Source organism: Tarenaya hassleriana, unplaced genomic scaffold (genome assembly GCF_000463585.1).
Source record: "Tarenaya hassleriana unplaced genomic scaffold, ASM46358v1 Cleome1, whole genome shotgun sequence".
NCBI classification, from domain to species: domain Eukaryota; kingdom Viridiplantae; phylum Streptophyta; class Magnoliopsida; order Brassicales; family Cleomaceae; genus Tarenaya; species Tarenaya hassleriana.
This window is the reverse complement of record NW_010960187.1, coordinates 7,594,418-7,610,303: the sequence shown is the minus strand read 5'-3', so window position 1 is coordinate 7,610,303 and position 15,886 is coordinate 7,594,418. Positions and strand designations below refer to the sequence as shown.

General features: G+C 30.6%; 4 protein-coding genes across 5 annotated transcripts in view; 1 reads left to right on the top strand and 3 right to left on the bottom strand.

Moving 5' to 3' along the window:
* Positions 1–4,883: 4,883 nt before the first annotated feature.
* On the bottom strand, positions 4,884–6,895 carry LOC104817876 (two-component response regulator-like APRR1). 2 transcript variants are annotated; one of them, XM_010547241.1, is made up of 4 exons: positions 6,062–6,895; positions 5,580–5,753; positions 5,353–5,487; positions 4,884–4,960 (listed from the first exon to the last, which is right to left on the bottom strand). In XM_010547241.1, exons 1-4 carry the CDS (start codon positions 6,677–6,679, stop codon positions 4,895–4,897), a joined length of 993 nt encoding a protein of 330 aa, XP_010545543.1. In that variant the 5' UTR covers positions 6,680–6,895; the 3' UTR covers positions 4,884–4,894. The 2 variants fall into 2 exon arrangements, with proteins under 2 accessions (XP_010545543.1, XP_010545551.1); XM_010547249.1 differs by having other exon boundaries at positions 5,353–5,476.
* Positions 6,896–9,263: 2,368 nt separating this feature from the next.
* Positions 9,264–10,110, bottom strand: LOC104817866 (E3 ubiquitin-protein ligase RHA1B-like). Its single transcript, XM_010547230.2, has one exon. The coding sequence runs from the start codon at positions 10,024–10,026 to the stop codon at positions 9,505–9,507; it is 522 nt and encodes a 173-aa protein (XP_010545532.1). The 5' UTR covers positions 10,027–10,110; the 3' UTR covers positions 9,264–9,504.
* Positions 10,111–11,164: 1,054 nt separating this feature from the next.
* Positions 11,165–11,371, bottom strand: LOC109116379. The gene is given in 3 exon segments (XM_019201639.1): positions 11,165–11,172; positions 11,268–11,331; positions 11,333–11,371. Coding segments are annotated over 3 exon segments (111 nt in total).
* A 4,139-nt stretch (positions 11,372–15,510) lies between these two features.
* LOC104825249 (BTB/POZ domain-containing protein At1g63850) overlaps positions 15,511–15,886 on the top strand; it is a 2,588-nt gene continuing 2,212 nt past the window's right edge. The window contains exon 1 of the mRNA XM_010557549.2: positions 15,511–15,886. Within this exon, the coding sequence (XP_010555851.1) occupies positions 15,721–15,886 (166 nt within the window). The 5' untranslated portion in view covers positions 15,511–15,720.

Below are 15,886 nucleotides of genomic sequence, written 5' to 3'. Positions count from 1 at the left end.
GTGAACACATGGGTCAATGAGAATATATATATATATATATATATATATTAAATTTATTATTATGAATTGAAAATTGAAAAATAAGATAACAGAACAACTCGATATAGATGCTCTTGTCACTATGGATGAGTGAGTCATGAATTAATTCCGCGTAATAATGCGATATATAATAAACAACAAATGTAATTAGCAATGTCTGGTTGGACATAAATTAATTAATTGAAATATAATAAAGAGGTGGTCAAAAAGATAAAATTTCGGAATCATGCTTTGGTTAGTTGATTATATCATGATCCAATATTATAAGGATCCTTTTTTCACTATTTTTTCCCATTAACTAATTTTCACATGAAAGAAGAATCGCATTTGGATTCTTTTAACCTGGAAATTAAATCAAATTATACATCACAAAAATAATTATCTTTCATTTGAATTATATTCTTTTTATATTTTAAAAAACATTGGTTACTGAATTTGATATTCTTATGATAAAGGGTTTTAGATTACCAAACTAATCGTTTCTTTTGAAAAATATCCATATTTCCAACTGACATTTAGCTAATGTGTATTCAAATGAATAGAAATCTAATGTAAAACTATAGATTTAAATAATTTTATGCTACATTATAAATAAATTTTGGATTAAATCTATACATAACCATAATGCTATTTCTTATTCTATAAAAAAATTTCGAAATTCGTTCAATTTTTTGCTAATATTTTCATAAAACCCTGTGTTTTTTTATTATTCTTAAGCTTACATGGAAAATATAGAAGCGATCGCATGTTGATCTTCTCTCTCTCTCTTTTTTTTTTTTTGCAATGATTTATTTATGTAAAGTTTTTATAAAACGCAGACATATGACACGAACACCATATTCCATAGATTCTATTACATAAAAAACATGTTATGATTGGCCGAGAATATCTAATAGTTTATATCCCAAAAATCTTATACAATATCTATTTTCTCTTTAATTATTTTCTAAAATATATATATATATATATATATATTCGGCGTAAAATTGATATTATTGAAAAATGTCCAGATGTCTTCCCATGAGTATGGACTTTCTAATATTCTGTGTAAACAGACTAGAGAACCTTACTTTCTTGCCCCATTTTTGAAACAACATTACGAATAAATAAACAAATATCTTGTACATACATTATATATTATATTGAAATTATTGGAAAATGTCAGCTTTTTATAAGCATGAAAAAAGGAATTGGAAAAGAAGGGAATAATTAAAAAAAACAAACAAATTGAGAATAATTTTCCCATTGATTTTTTTTTTCAGAAATAGCTAATGAAATTCACAGTTGATTTGAATTCTGAATTTTGTCAGAGAAATTAGATACCAACAGTTTTTTTTTTTGTGTGTAGAAATAAGGGAAAACATAAAAACGAAAGAAAAAGTGGATGTTAGGACAGTGGCATGTATAAATATTATATTGGATATTAGGACAGTGACATCCTTATCAGAGATTTTAAAAAATTAAATAATATAATTATATCTGTACTAAAAATATAATTATCTTTTATTTGATGGAAAATATAGATTTTTTAGAATTAAATATTTGTTTAACAAAAGTAAATTCAAATTGGATTAAATCGAATAAAATCTAAACACTATTTTGATTTCTATAAAATCTAAAAAAGGTTAAACAAAAAATGACTCAAGGAAAAATTGATGAATCATGAAACCCTATTTAATATTCATCTCAATTGTCTATTTTGTTAATAATAATAATAATGGTTTATTAGATTTGACATCACTCACAATTTTTTTTTTTCTTGAATATGAAAAGTCCAAAATAAAAAAGTTATTATTTCCATTGTAAGAATGAATCCGCTAGCCCTGGAAGTGTTACAGGTTTTCTACTTTCTCGTTTTTTATTGGCTCCACATTATACATTTTTTTTGTTGCTCATTAATAGAAAATACATTACTAAAATAATCTCATATCAACACAGAATGGAAAAAAATAAAAGAATTAATTATTTAGAAAATTAATTTCAAAGGTCAACTCATATAATGATTAAATTTAAAGGTCAACGCCTCCATACATTGATTGTATGTTTTGTACTCCCGGGGATCATGAATTCAGTGGCTATTTATTACTTCCTCGTTGATTTGATGCAATAAGAGAGGAAGACGATATCAAATGCAATTTCTCTAACGTTGTTTTCTTATTACTTACATTTTCTTAGCAAGACTATCGCGATAATTTAATTTTATAAAGTATATGCACTATAAAACCTATAAGAAAAATAGTGGACTGATCAACGGAAAACTATACATAATCATATTATATTTGAGATTCTTTTTCATAACCCAGGTAGATTTTTCGATATTATGCTATATATATATATATATATATATATATGTATGTGTGTGTGTGTGTGTATGTATGTATAAGCTATTGGATTTTTATTTTTTTGTAATTGCAAGTGTTTCATGAGAGTTGATTGATTTCAGTTTAGACCAAAATATAATATGTATTTCAATTTTATTTTCTAAAACAATAAAACTAAAATTGATTATTCAATTTTACCTTTACGATTATTCGAAATCCTTATCAAAGATAAAAAATAAAAAATAAAAAATAAAAGCAATGAAATGGTATAAACAGTTGATATTATATAGTTTAAATGACCAAAAATCTTGTAATATTTGTTTCTGTTATAAATATATGTAAACGAATACGAGATAAATTATCCACATAATTTGGGGAAAAAATCGGATATAACCAAATTAAATCATAGTTTAATTTCAACTATATTTGATCGAAAATACAATATATATCAAAATAAACTAAATCAAAAATATGAAGAGTGAAACATATTCCCTGATAAATATCATTATAGTTCAAACCATACAGAGGAAATTGAATTATATGATATTTTAAATACAAAATTATGTGGGATTCACAAATATTATAAGCTATTGCGTATTGAAGATTGATCCCCCCAATGCGTCATATTGAGGGAATACTTGGCGGTGTATTCTCTTGTCCTAATATATATATATATATATAAAGATCTAACATAAGGATGTTCGTAAGGATCATATTCGATCTTATTTCCTTTTCGGGTAACCAATGAACTTGAAAGAAGAAGCTTTTATCAACCAACAAGTTGATAATTTAATTGGCAACTTGCTCTATAGTCTATATGTTAGGTTAATGCTTTTTTTTAAAATTTTAAATGTACTATTATACACATATATTTTAAATTATATTGTAAAATTATATTTATATTATTTTTCTATTAATTTTTTATTTGGATTAAATATTTTTCATTAAAAAAATTCTAAAAAAATTATTTATATTCGCTATTTTATTTTATATTCAGATTTAATTCGATTACTTTAATATGGTATCAGAGTCGATAGTCTCCCAGCACAGTGTGATTCGAGGACGAACCAAACGGAAACTGGTGGACTTGTGATATCCCGAGCTATGATGAATGTTGAGAGTGTTCGTCGGTGTGATGACACGATCAAGGAGCGGCTCTCCGAGTACCACTAAGGCAAAAGAGATATATGAATGAATCAAACTCACCCGAATGAGAGAGATCCAATGACTAATATGAGTTGGACTATATGATATAAAGATAACATAAAAGAATTAGTTGGACTCATACCAACAAGGTACACCTACCTTTTCGGTTGACTATTTCGAGAGAACTCCAAAATTAAGCGTGTTAACTCTGAAGCAATTTCAGAATGGGTGATCTAGTGGGAAGTGTCTCGATATACGTAAAAATAAGGACAAAACACGGTGGAAAGTCCTGTGTTGTTATGTGAAGACAGTTTCAACGTTCGTAGCGGTCGTGGGTCGTTACACTATATCTTCCAAAAGATGAAGAAAATTCATATGAATAGACCACTCCAAGTGATTACTCGAATCCGGATTGAGAAAGAGTTTTGTTTTTTTCCTTACCGATTGAGTCATCTACTTTTGGATGAAGAATATCTTAATTTTGTATCAAATGTTGTACAACCATATAAAAAAAAACAACAAATTAAGGATTATTCCGCTGTTAGATACACGGATGCCTTGAATTATATTATCTATAAGAAGTAATATATTTGTAAGTATTCATTGTGTTAATTATGTTGCGTATTTATTCTTTGTATCCATTCGTACTGATTGATGTTGCGTAGAGAAAGGAAAACGGCTAGAAGTTCAACATCCCTCTCGACAAACGGCGTGAAGTTTGGTAGAGTCATATATACAATGGATGTGCAAAATCACTTGATCAAATATTATTTTAATTATTTCAATTTAATTTTGATACCATATAGGGAGCTTTTATCCTCCAATATATGACTAGGCAGATTGGGGTTATTTTTCATATTAATTGAACCTCTGAATAAAGAGCATAACCAATGTTCCCTCCACTAATCAAGAATTTTATAAATTAGCATTAGAGAGACAGAACAGAATCTTCTTTTGGGGTCAAAGATTTGTGAAATGGGAGAGATTTATTATAAATTCATTTATTTATATTCATATATAAAAGGACAAATGACGAATCCCTTTAAAATTTAAAACTGCAACTTCAGCTCTCAAATGGAAAAAAAAAAAAAAAAATTCCACCCACTGACTTATATTAATATAATAATTTCCTGAAAAAATATTTTATTATTGAATTTGATTTCGATTCGATATAATACAACTAACAGATATAATCGAATCATATAAATACAATTATCTCTCCAAACCAATACATCTGAAAGAAAGATAATCGAATAGCACGCATAATATATGATTCGAAATTATCTATTAGAAATATGATATCGGCGCTACTGTCTAATGATTTTCCGCAGCTGCGAATTTGTCTTCCATCTCTAACCATTTAGCTTTTTCTTTTTTTGTTTCAAATTTCACAACAAGGAATTTGCGTATTGCTGCACGAGGCTCCCCACAAAAGCTTCCTGCTCATCCAAATTCTGCAACAACAATTTAAACACATTAAATATATATATAAAAATAAATAATGCGTATATATATATATATATAATATTATATATGATTGAACTTGGCTCGTTTTGTAGGCTCTATACAGATTCCAATTGTGAATATATGATATTTGCGTGCATTTTTGTAATTTTCCCACGCCTCCGTGGCACTCCTTTTTATTTTGGCTGATATTTATATATGGAATGGACTTCCACGTATATCTTTTGGTCGAGCCCAGCATATATACATATATATATACACTATAGCAATATTCTCCAACGATTGTCCAAAATATTTGCTAAATATCAATCTTTTTCGTTCCCTTTTTTAAAAAAAATCCATGATTTATTTAGAAAAATGAGAATTTTTATAGAGATTATACCCAAAGATCGTCGTCGTCGTCGTCCCTCACAAAAGAAGAAGAGGTCTTGAGGGTATCTTCTGCTGCTTCGTCGTTTCGAGCGAATCTGCCACGTATACGCGGTCTGTTGTCCGCCAACGTTTTCCTGCATGCATACTATTTAAAATAATAATAATAATAATTAATAACAATTCATTATTACAATCAAACAAAAACATGTATGTAAGCATATATATACACACACACACCTTGATGGTCTTGGTGAAGTTTCTCTGGGTACGTTTGGCTCTGTACTTGGAGATTCTCTCTTTCCGTTCTTCGACGCTGTAACGTCCAATTCTGAAGTTTGGTTCCTCGGTGAATGGAGACGACGAGTTCTCACTCGAATACGACCTTTGACTTGCCAAATTCCTTATCGTACTCTGCAAAATTGTTACGACAAACAAAAAAAAAAGAAATTTTTCAATGCAATTGTAAGAAAACAGACATACGTGGAGCTCAGAACAGTGAAGAACACATCTGAAACAGAACAGAACCGAACAGAATGCTTGTGTTGATGTTCTCTGTATCGTATCTCTGCTCAAATTTCGAAACTTTTTAACACCAAACTGAAACTATTTAGATTTTAATCGAATATCATCTTTCTAGATTTCATAATTTCAGTCTGATGTTAGACGCGATCCGAGGAAGAAAGAAACAGAACATTGAAAAACAGGGGACAAGATGTGACCTGCAAGTCTCCCGTGCTGCAAACTCGTCGCATGTGACCAGATAAAAACCCGTTTTCAGGCGAGCTCAAGGTCTGGTTATGGAGATTTGATGGCTCCACCAGAGGATAATTGAACTGGAAACCGGGTTTCGCCTCGACGGAGTTGCTGCTGAAGCTCCTCTGCATATACTTCCCGACATTCTCGACGGCGCTGTAGCTTCGCGCCATTAGTGCCGCCGCCCCTGTCTGGTTATAGCCAGAGGCATCGAAGAACAGCTCCGTTTTGACATCGGAGATGCCGAAACCGGAGAAATCCTGAAACCCATTTGAAAAAACGGCGGAATTCGAGTGGATTGGCTGAGACAGCGTCAGGGATTCGAGCTGGTGACTTGGAGGGGATGAAGACAGAAGAGGAGGAGCAAAATGGTCGAAAAGACAGAGAGATTCATCAACTGGGTTGTAACTGTTGTCGGTGATCGAGTTGAGAGCATCGAGATAAGAAGGGTAAAGGTCGTTGTTGCGGAGAAATGGAAGATCTGTAGCTACCGTTGTGTCTGAAGAAAACATTTCTGGGCTTGAATGGCGGCAGATAGAGGAAGACGATGAACCACCACCGAAGATATAAAGATCAGACGCCATTGAAAAGCTCTAAAAGATTCTCGGATGATGAAGACAAGAAACAGAGAACAACAAAAGGAAACTCGGTTCGGTTCGGTTCTGTTCTGTTTTTGTTTTGTGTGTGTAATGAAACGGAAGCAGAACACAAGTGACACTCGTGATCTGTTTATTTAATGAAAATTTTACCCAAAAAAAAAGATTTTTTTTTTTCTTGTGAGTTCCTCTGTTTCAGAAACAAGACGCGACAGGTCTCGGCTCTTTGCCTGGCGGCCGACGTATGCATATATAACGGCAAAAATTGAAATTTACGTACAAGTCCTCTGATTTCTTATATGTTCTTAATCAGCCCGAAATAAGGTTTTTTTACATATTGACCTGATTCCTTTTTTTTTAAATATGATTCTTTTCGATGTATTCATACAGAAAGCCACTTGACCCTTTTGCTTACGTGATGTCAGCAAAAGATAAATTTTATATTCACCTTTTTATTTTTTTGTTATTAAAAATTTTACTATTAGAATCTAATTCTAACATGTTGGTGGGAAAAAAATTAAAAAAACGTTTGTAGATAAAAAAAAAAAGATTACAGTGAGCTATATCCTAGAATATACGTGAGATAAAATCCAAAAATAATACAACTGATTTTGACCTTTTTTAAAAATAAAATTTATTAATATCTTGGAAGACAAAAGTAAATCATTAAAAGTTTCTGACAACAGTAAATATCTAACAAACGTAACGTACGAGGCCCAAAAAATTGCAAACGAAAAGATTAAATATAATAAAAAAATTTATTCCTAATTTATATTTTTAAACATGATATCAAGAAGTTCAACAAAAAAAACATGATATAGAGAAATTAAATATTTATATTGATTTTTCAAAATATCCAAAAATTAGATGCATGCTTATAAAATTTGTACAAATTTATTTTAAACCAAACAAAATTGAAAGAAACTTATTGGGCAAGGGTTGCTTAAAAGGTACTTTGCATATCGAAGTGATTGAGCAAATGAGCCCAAAACGCTATACAGCCCAATGTGTTATAGTCAACTCTCTAATTATACCAATAAATAATGTGAAATAATTTAAAAGGTGTACAGAAATGCTAATTAAATTTGTCATTAAAAAATGTTAAAGTCTACATTGAAAATTTTAAATTCAACATGTACAGTAAAAATATAACTTGGAGACTACATTGTAAAAAAGAGGAGTGCATACACATGCAAATACATATATAGTATCATATATATATATAAGCGTGTGTCCGTGTATATATATATATATATATATATATATATATATATTTGTGTGTGTATTGTTAATTTATTGTGAATAATGCGGATTTCGAAGCGGGACAATAATTCATTTTCGGAAGTGAATTATCCAACTTTTTTTAAAATTTGGTTAGATCAACCGGTGAAATGAATAAGCAAAACGTATATTCTGTCCGAATTCGAATTTCAAGATTAGAGAGGAGATGTATATTCCAAATTATTCGGCTGACTTCCGATCTCAGTATTAGTTTTGACTTTGGTCCAGGACACCAAATACCAAAAAATAACTTTTTTTCAAAAGTAAACGAGGTTATAGAAAGCAAAAAGATTTTTTTTTTGTATAAAGGAAGCGAAAATATTTGAAGTTTTACTATATATTGTTGTCTAAATGACAATTTTTTTTCATGAAAAAATAATAGATTAAATTAAAACATTATTGAAGAACAATCCTCCACAGCTACCCGAGAAAACCATCTTGGGTAAGATTTCGAACACAATACCAAAGGATGTATAATTCAACGCAAGTTTCGCAATGCCGAATGGCTCTCATTTGGATGTGAAGCAAAGTCATATTGGGAAATCTGTCACGTTGATGTTGGATGAAACTATCTTTTTTGATGGGTTAAATGCGGCTTTTGGTGGTCTATATATGTATCGTGAAAAAGAAATGGATTGGTTTAGGGTTTGGGGCCATTGAAGTGAAGAGGGCATCTAACTTGTCCTAAACTCTAATTAAACCCTACTCTTGAAACAAATCCAACTTGCCCTCATGTGTTGGGATATATATAACGTGAGATAATAGAAGACTATGAAAAATCGAAATTCGGGTTTGAATTCACAAGATCTCTCGAATGATTCTATGATTTTGGCATAATCAAACGTGCAAACGTGATACAGGATGAGTATTAGCATTCAGACAAACACAACGCGACAATTGCATATGTATAGTTTTTTTTTTGATACATTGGAAACCCCGGCTGCTACCCTTCGGACGCGCTGACCGAGTAAACCCAAGCCCACACGCACAAGTCTGTAACACACGCGTGGGAGGTAAATCAGCCATAACTAACAGACGATAGGTAAGCGGGTAAGGAGTCGAACCCCCAACCTCTCGGTATGTTGACCATGCTCCTTGCCAACTCACCTAGAGATTTATCCGCATATATATAGTTGTACATATATATATATACATACATATATGTTTTTTAATCTTTAGGGTTTTGTGTTCTGCTTGCATTTTTCTCTCCAGTGACAAGAAAACCAATTGAATCTCTCAAAACATTACAACTAATTAAACATGCGTTTTTTTTTTGTTTCAAGACACAACACAAGACGATCAAACTCCAAATTTTTATTTAATTTTTTTCCCCCAATGGATGGATCTTACCTTTTGTTCTTTTTCTTTTTTTAAGCTGCCAACTAATGTTATATATTTACATTCATCCAGGAACCAAACTCGAAAGAAACTCTCAAGAAAAATATCTAAAAAATGAAGAAAATGAAAATATGTTCCCATTTTTCGGAATTAAATCATAAAAAAAACAAAAAAAAAAAGGAAAAGAAAAAGGTCTAATAAGACTCGCCGAGGAGTTGATCAGAAACTCCTGATTCAGACCAAATCCTCTGGTTGAAAGCCTCTTGAAGATCATCAGGAATGAATTGCGTACGACAAAGTGGACACGTCATCTGATTGTAACCCATCATCCAACGGTCCAGACAGCTCCGGTGGAATATATGTCGGCAATTTGTGAGCCGTCGGATCTCGTCTTCGTCCTCGAACTCGTACAGGCAAACGGCGCAGCTTTCGGACCCGGAGCTGGGTCGGTTCAGGTTCGAGAATCTGACCACCGGTAAGATCTCACCGGCTAGCTTTGCCTCCGGAAATAAGCATGATTCCGGTAGACACGTGGCGGAGGATGAGGAGGAGAACGGAGGCGGGTCGGGCCATGAAATGTTGGGTTCGAGGAAATCGTGTAGACCCATAACCCGGAAAACGGTGGAAATTAATTTTCGGATCAAACCCAAGAAAGAGAGCGCGTGAAGGAAGAATCCCGGAAGGAGAAGCTCCGTGTAACCCACCGGAAAACCCATAGCTCCGCCGCTAGAGAGAGAAAGAGGTGCGAAAAGGTGATAGTGTGGCAAGATGGAAAGTGGGGAGATGTGAGTACATGTATGATGTATATATATGCGTCTATACGTCGGATATTAATATATTCTTGTGGTATTCTTTCTAAGTTTTTTTTTTTGTTCCATGTGTTTTGAATTTTTTTTATCACTAAATATTTGTTCATCCTTAATTCATCATTTTCTAGTAATGAGTACAACAAATTGTGGTATATGGTTACACCTAAAACATATTTGATGATATCTAAATATATTTTCGCCTACAAACCTTTTCAATAAATCACTAAATCCAGTGATTTTCTTTCAAAATTCTAATTAAATTGAAATATCATGATTTTGGAAAATGAAAAATCTAGTGGAAAAAAAAAAGCTTATGAAATGTGGAGAAAAACATGGTGGGGGCAAAGGATTAAATGGCTTTGGATGGTTCCACGAATCAAAGTCACTAAAGAGCATAAATGAATATTGAAAAGAATGACAAGACACGGTCTCTGATTTTTTTTATTATTATTTAGTGCAATTTCAACGTCATATTTGTCTCCGTCCGTCCTTCATTATATGGACAATATCCACGTAATAATATAATATACATTTTAAACACACAAATAGTTGGCCAAAAATAATGTCAAATTTGCCTCCCCAACAAAAAATCAAAAGATAAAAGACATATTTGATATGGGATTTTTTTTTTTGTATAGGAATTTGAGAAAAAAATTGTAAATTGATATATTTTTTGTTAGATAAAAAATTCATGTATTCATAACTTGATTTGAATAAATTTATTTATTTATTTAGAATTTTCCCTTTTTAACAATTATAGATGTACATATAAATTTATCGCACGTGGAGATATATATAGATGTCTTTTTTTTTTTTTCCAGAGACATGCATGCATTGGAATATTGGTCCCCATGAAGAGGATCCTCCATTCACATGGATGATTAAAGTGAACATAAGAACAAAAACTGTGTAACCCTAAATGGCTCTCGTGCATGCATGAGTTCATCTTGTATTTATAACCTTCATATATCTACCTAACTGTGTATATAATCATCTGAATAATATATAAAACAGTAGATTTAGCTCTTCAATTTCAAATTTCATTTCAAATTCCTAATTAAACACCATATATCATATAGTAATGGACCATTGTGTGTGTATGTATATACATATATATATATATATAGAGAGAGAGAGAGAGAGAGAGCCATAGTCATATGGCGATCTGACTAAAATGTCTGAAAGTGCCAAAGCACCAGTGACCCACACACACTCTCCCCATCTTCTCTTCCAACATTTCACATTCACCCATTAACTCCTTTCTTGTTTGTGTGTGTGTATATATATATATCCACACACACATGCTATATATATATATATATATATGTATGAGAGTGTGTGTATATAGAGAGGGGAAGCGTCAAAAGGCGTATTAAAATGGAGAAACGAGGCATATCATTTTCCAGTATATTTCACTAACTGGCAGTTTTTGGAACTATTAAGAGACATATTAACAGGTAGGCCAGCTAAATCCAACCATGATTATCCCTTTCTGGGCATGAATATAACAATCATTCACGTCAATAAATAAATTAACCAAAAATAAAGATATCTTATGCTTCAACAAAATTACTCAATTTACGAGCATCTAGTTATACATAAAAATAAATAAAGATAAATATAGACCATATATATATATATATACCATATGTGTATGTTATGTATTTCTGTTGGGCACAGTTTAAAATATTTATATATTTTAAGAATGAAAATGATTTAGGGAAAATGACATTTTCCTACACCAATTTAGTAAAATGTGACCTTTTCCTACACGAATTTTTAATTTGACAAAAATCTACACTATATTAACAAATATCCCAAATCTATATACGAATTACCTAATTTTACTGCAATTTACTACACAATCTGAAACGGAGGCCACGTGGCGACTGACGTGGAAGGTCACGTGAAAAATTTTGCCACGTCAACACGCCACGTCAAATTTTCAAAAAAAATTAAAAAATTAAAAAACATAAAAATAAAAAAAAAATACATATATACATATACATACATACAAATATATTTATATATACACACATACATATATATAAATACATATACATGTATACATGTATATATATATAAACATATACGATGCATATATATATATGTATACAAAATAAAAAAATACATATATACATACATCTATATATATATGCATATATATTCATATCTATATACAAATACAAATATAAATATATATACTCTTATGTATAAATATATCTATATATACATACAAAATAACAAATATACACATATATATACATATATCTATACAAATTTATATACATACATATATTTGTGTATATATAAATATATTTGTATGTACATATATGTATATATATGTATTTTTTATTTTTTTATGTATATATAAATATATACTTGTATATCAAATTAAAAATTTATGTATATATAAATATATTTGTACGTATGTATATATATATATTTGTATAGATGCATGTATATATATGTGTATATTTTTTATTTTGTATGTATATATAGATATATTAATACATAGGAGTATATATGTTTATATTTGTATTTGTATATAGATATAAATATATATGCATATACACGTATAGATATATGTATATACATGTATTTTTTTATATTTTATATGTATACATACATATATGTATGTATGTATATATATATACAATATATATATGTATTGCATATGTTTATATATATACATGTATATATGTATATGTATTTATATATGTTTGTACGTATATATGTATATATATGTATTTTTTTTTTTTCGATTTTAATTTTTTTGATTTTTTTTTAAATTTTTTTGAATTTTTTATTTTTTTATATTTTTTTTGAAAATCTGATGTGGCGTGCTGACGTGGTAAAATTTTCCACATGGCCTTCCACGTCAGCTGCCATGTGGCCTTCCACATCATCAATTAACAGACATTTTAACACTGTTTCGGATTGTGTAGTAAATTGCAGAAAAATTGGGTAATTCGTGTATAGATTTGGGACATCTTATAATATAGTGTAAGTTTTCGTCAAATTTAAAATTCGTGTAGGAAAAGGTCACATTTTACTAAATTGGTGTAGGAAAATATTATTTTTCCAATGATTTATAATAATCTTTCGTCCTTGATCTATTAATTTAAATCTAGAATATATATATACATATATGCGTGTGTGTGTATTCCCACCATATGTACGGAGAAAACACTTGTTTTTCTTTTTTTTTCAAAAAGTAAATTATTAGAGAACATGCTATACTGTAAAATTCCTCAGAGTTTTGCATGTCAGACGCTGTCGTTTTGGCGGCAAGCCCAACCAAAGCTAATCAGATTTTTAATTATTTAAATCATTATTGCTTTTCTCTAGTTGTTTTCCACGTCATCACTATGTCAACACCTTTTTTAATTTATTCCAATTTAAATATTTAGATCAACATTTTAATTACTTTCCAAAAACTCTAAAATGGATTACCACGTATAAATTTGTAAAAGATATTGTAAAAAGTAGTATTTCAGCTTGTTTATTAATAAAAATGATTAAATTGTCGAGAAATATCTTGAGATTTGTTAGACACGGATCAATTGAAGATTCTCATACATATATTTATATATATGCATCATTAGATAAAATAAAACAGACCAATTACAGACTATATTTTTAACATTAATATTAAATTATATTTATATATATGTTCCACATAATAGAATTTAATCTACATGTTATGTTAAGACCAATTACTAACTCAATGTTGAGGAAAACAAGATTTAACAACGATTTTTTTGTTATAAAGGAAGTGGTAGGTACACATTAAATTGCAAAATTGTATTATGATTATCATTATTATCGCTTGCAATAAACTTTTTTTTTTATGTAATTTCCTAAAAATAGGAAAATGTCGCAATATGTTAATGATTGGTCATGACTGAAAATACTGACTTGGACCACATGGCTTTTCCTTTTTTCTTTCTCTGTCTTTTTTTTTTCCATTTCTTTCGGAGAGAAAAATCAAATTCATTTTAAATATATAGATTTCATTATATAAAGTATATATATATTTTTAATAAATTACAAAACATATTTCAATTTTAAATTAAACTGATATGATATGTTATTTAACAGGTAATGTCTGCACAAAATGACAAATTACTTATATATATATATATATTATGGGCTTATGCTTAGATCGTTTTCCCACATCAATTTGGACCCACGTTTTAGTACAAGTATTGATCTTTTTATTTATTTATTTTTCTTCAAATAATATGGGCTTCTGCGTAATTGAACTTTGTTTTATCAAATTCGGCCCATTAGTCTAAAGCAGAATAGCCCAAAATTTATATCAAACGTCCAAAGCAGTCAAAATTTAAATTGGATGTGCCAAATTCTAACCCAATGACAGATGACGACCCATTTCATAAAAAAAATTAAACTTTTACATTTTGTTATAATAAATTTATGCGCTGAATATGAAGTCTGTACATGCCAACAAATTTTCAAGAAATAAAACAAAACAACAAATGCATTACCTTTTTACAATAGGGACAATATATATATATACACACACACACACACACACATATATATCGTTTTAGTTTCGTCCAAATTCAACACATATAATATAAATTTAGCCTACTGACGAGTGTTCGTGAGAGAGAAATTCTGAATAATGTGGTCCTCTTCTCGCATCATTATCTCTCTGCAGCACAAGACTCCAAAAAAAAAAAAAAATACAATGACAGTGTCGTGGATGACGAGCAATTGGGCCTGGGTCCCGCCTTCTGGGCCCACTCTCAAGGCCCACTTTAATCATTGACTTGTCTCTCACCAAATCAATTTTACCCTTTCAAAACAAAAGAAAAGAAATTATTTGTTACGTTATTCACAACAAAATAAATAACATTTAATTCAAATTGGTTAAGCTAATTTTTTTAAAACTATGTAAAAAAAATAGTGTTTCTTGTCAGTTTATTTTTATGAACAACAAAAATCTAAATTATAATCATTCAGAAAAAATAAAATGGTAAAAGAATAAAATAAAATTGCCTGAATCATTATATGCAAATATGAACAAGCTTATTCAAAATTCAGGTAAATAAATTTAAATTGTTGGTACCCATGCCTTATCCGACAATGATGAGTTCGATGAGCAAATGATCATCTTATTTGTATCGAAAACATTTTTTCCTCTACATATATATATACACGTGTATCTCCGTGTACACTGACGCATACCTTCTTCCTCGTAATAATAACCATTAATTATTTAATTTTACGATAAGTTCATAGCGATAAAAGCCCATCCACTAAATTACAATACATGATTAGAAAACAATATTATATATTCAAAAAAATTCAAAAATCTGCACTAAGTTCTAAGCATCGCATTTATACCTTCTGGTACTACTAGTCACAAGACTCGCAACCACCTCTAAATCTCGGGTCAAGGTTACATCCGACGGCTCCCGTTACTCGACCCGATTACCCGACCCGATTTACTCCCTTTCTTTTTTCCCTCCTCAGTTCCCTGACTTACGTCACTACCCGGCAGTTCGATCCGACCCAACTCCGATTTCGTCGTTCAGGATCCGTTTCTCCTCCAGTAGTATTACTCCGGCGATGGATTTCACCCCGGCGACTGCGGCGAACGGGTATGGCTCGCCGCGTGAGCCGCATTTCCCTTCGAGCTTCACGAAGTTCAACTCCGCCTTGACGGCGGGGCTTCTGAACCCTATGTCTCCGCCGCCTCCGCCGCTGCTCGACAAGACGCGATCCAGTCCGACGC

Bases quoted from the DNA above. Each gene is read 5' to 3' on its own strand.
- LOC104817876 (XM_010547241.1), bottom strand. From the start codon at position 6,679: ATGGCGTCTGATCTTTATATCTTCGGTGGTGGTTCATCGTCTTCCTCT. The intron at 5,754-6,061 runs GTCACATCTTGT...ACAATTTTGCAG, and splicing joins GCAGCACGGGAGACTTGCAG to AGTACGATAAGGAATTTGGC. The intron at 4,961-5,352 runs GTATAATCTCTA...TTGTTGTTGCAG, and splicing joins ACGACGACGACGATCTTTGG to AATTTGGATGAGCAGGAAGC.
- LOC104817866 (XM_010547230.2), bottom strand. From the start codon at position 10,026: ATGGGTTTTCCGGTGGGTTACACGGAGCTTCTCCTTCCGGGATTCTTC.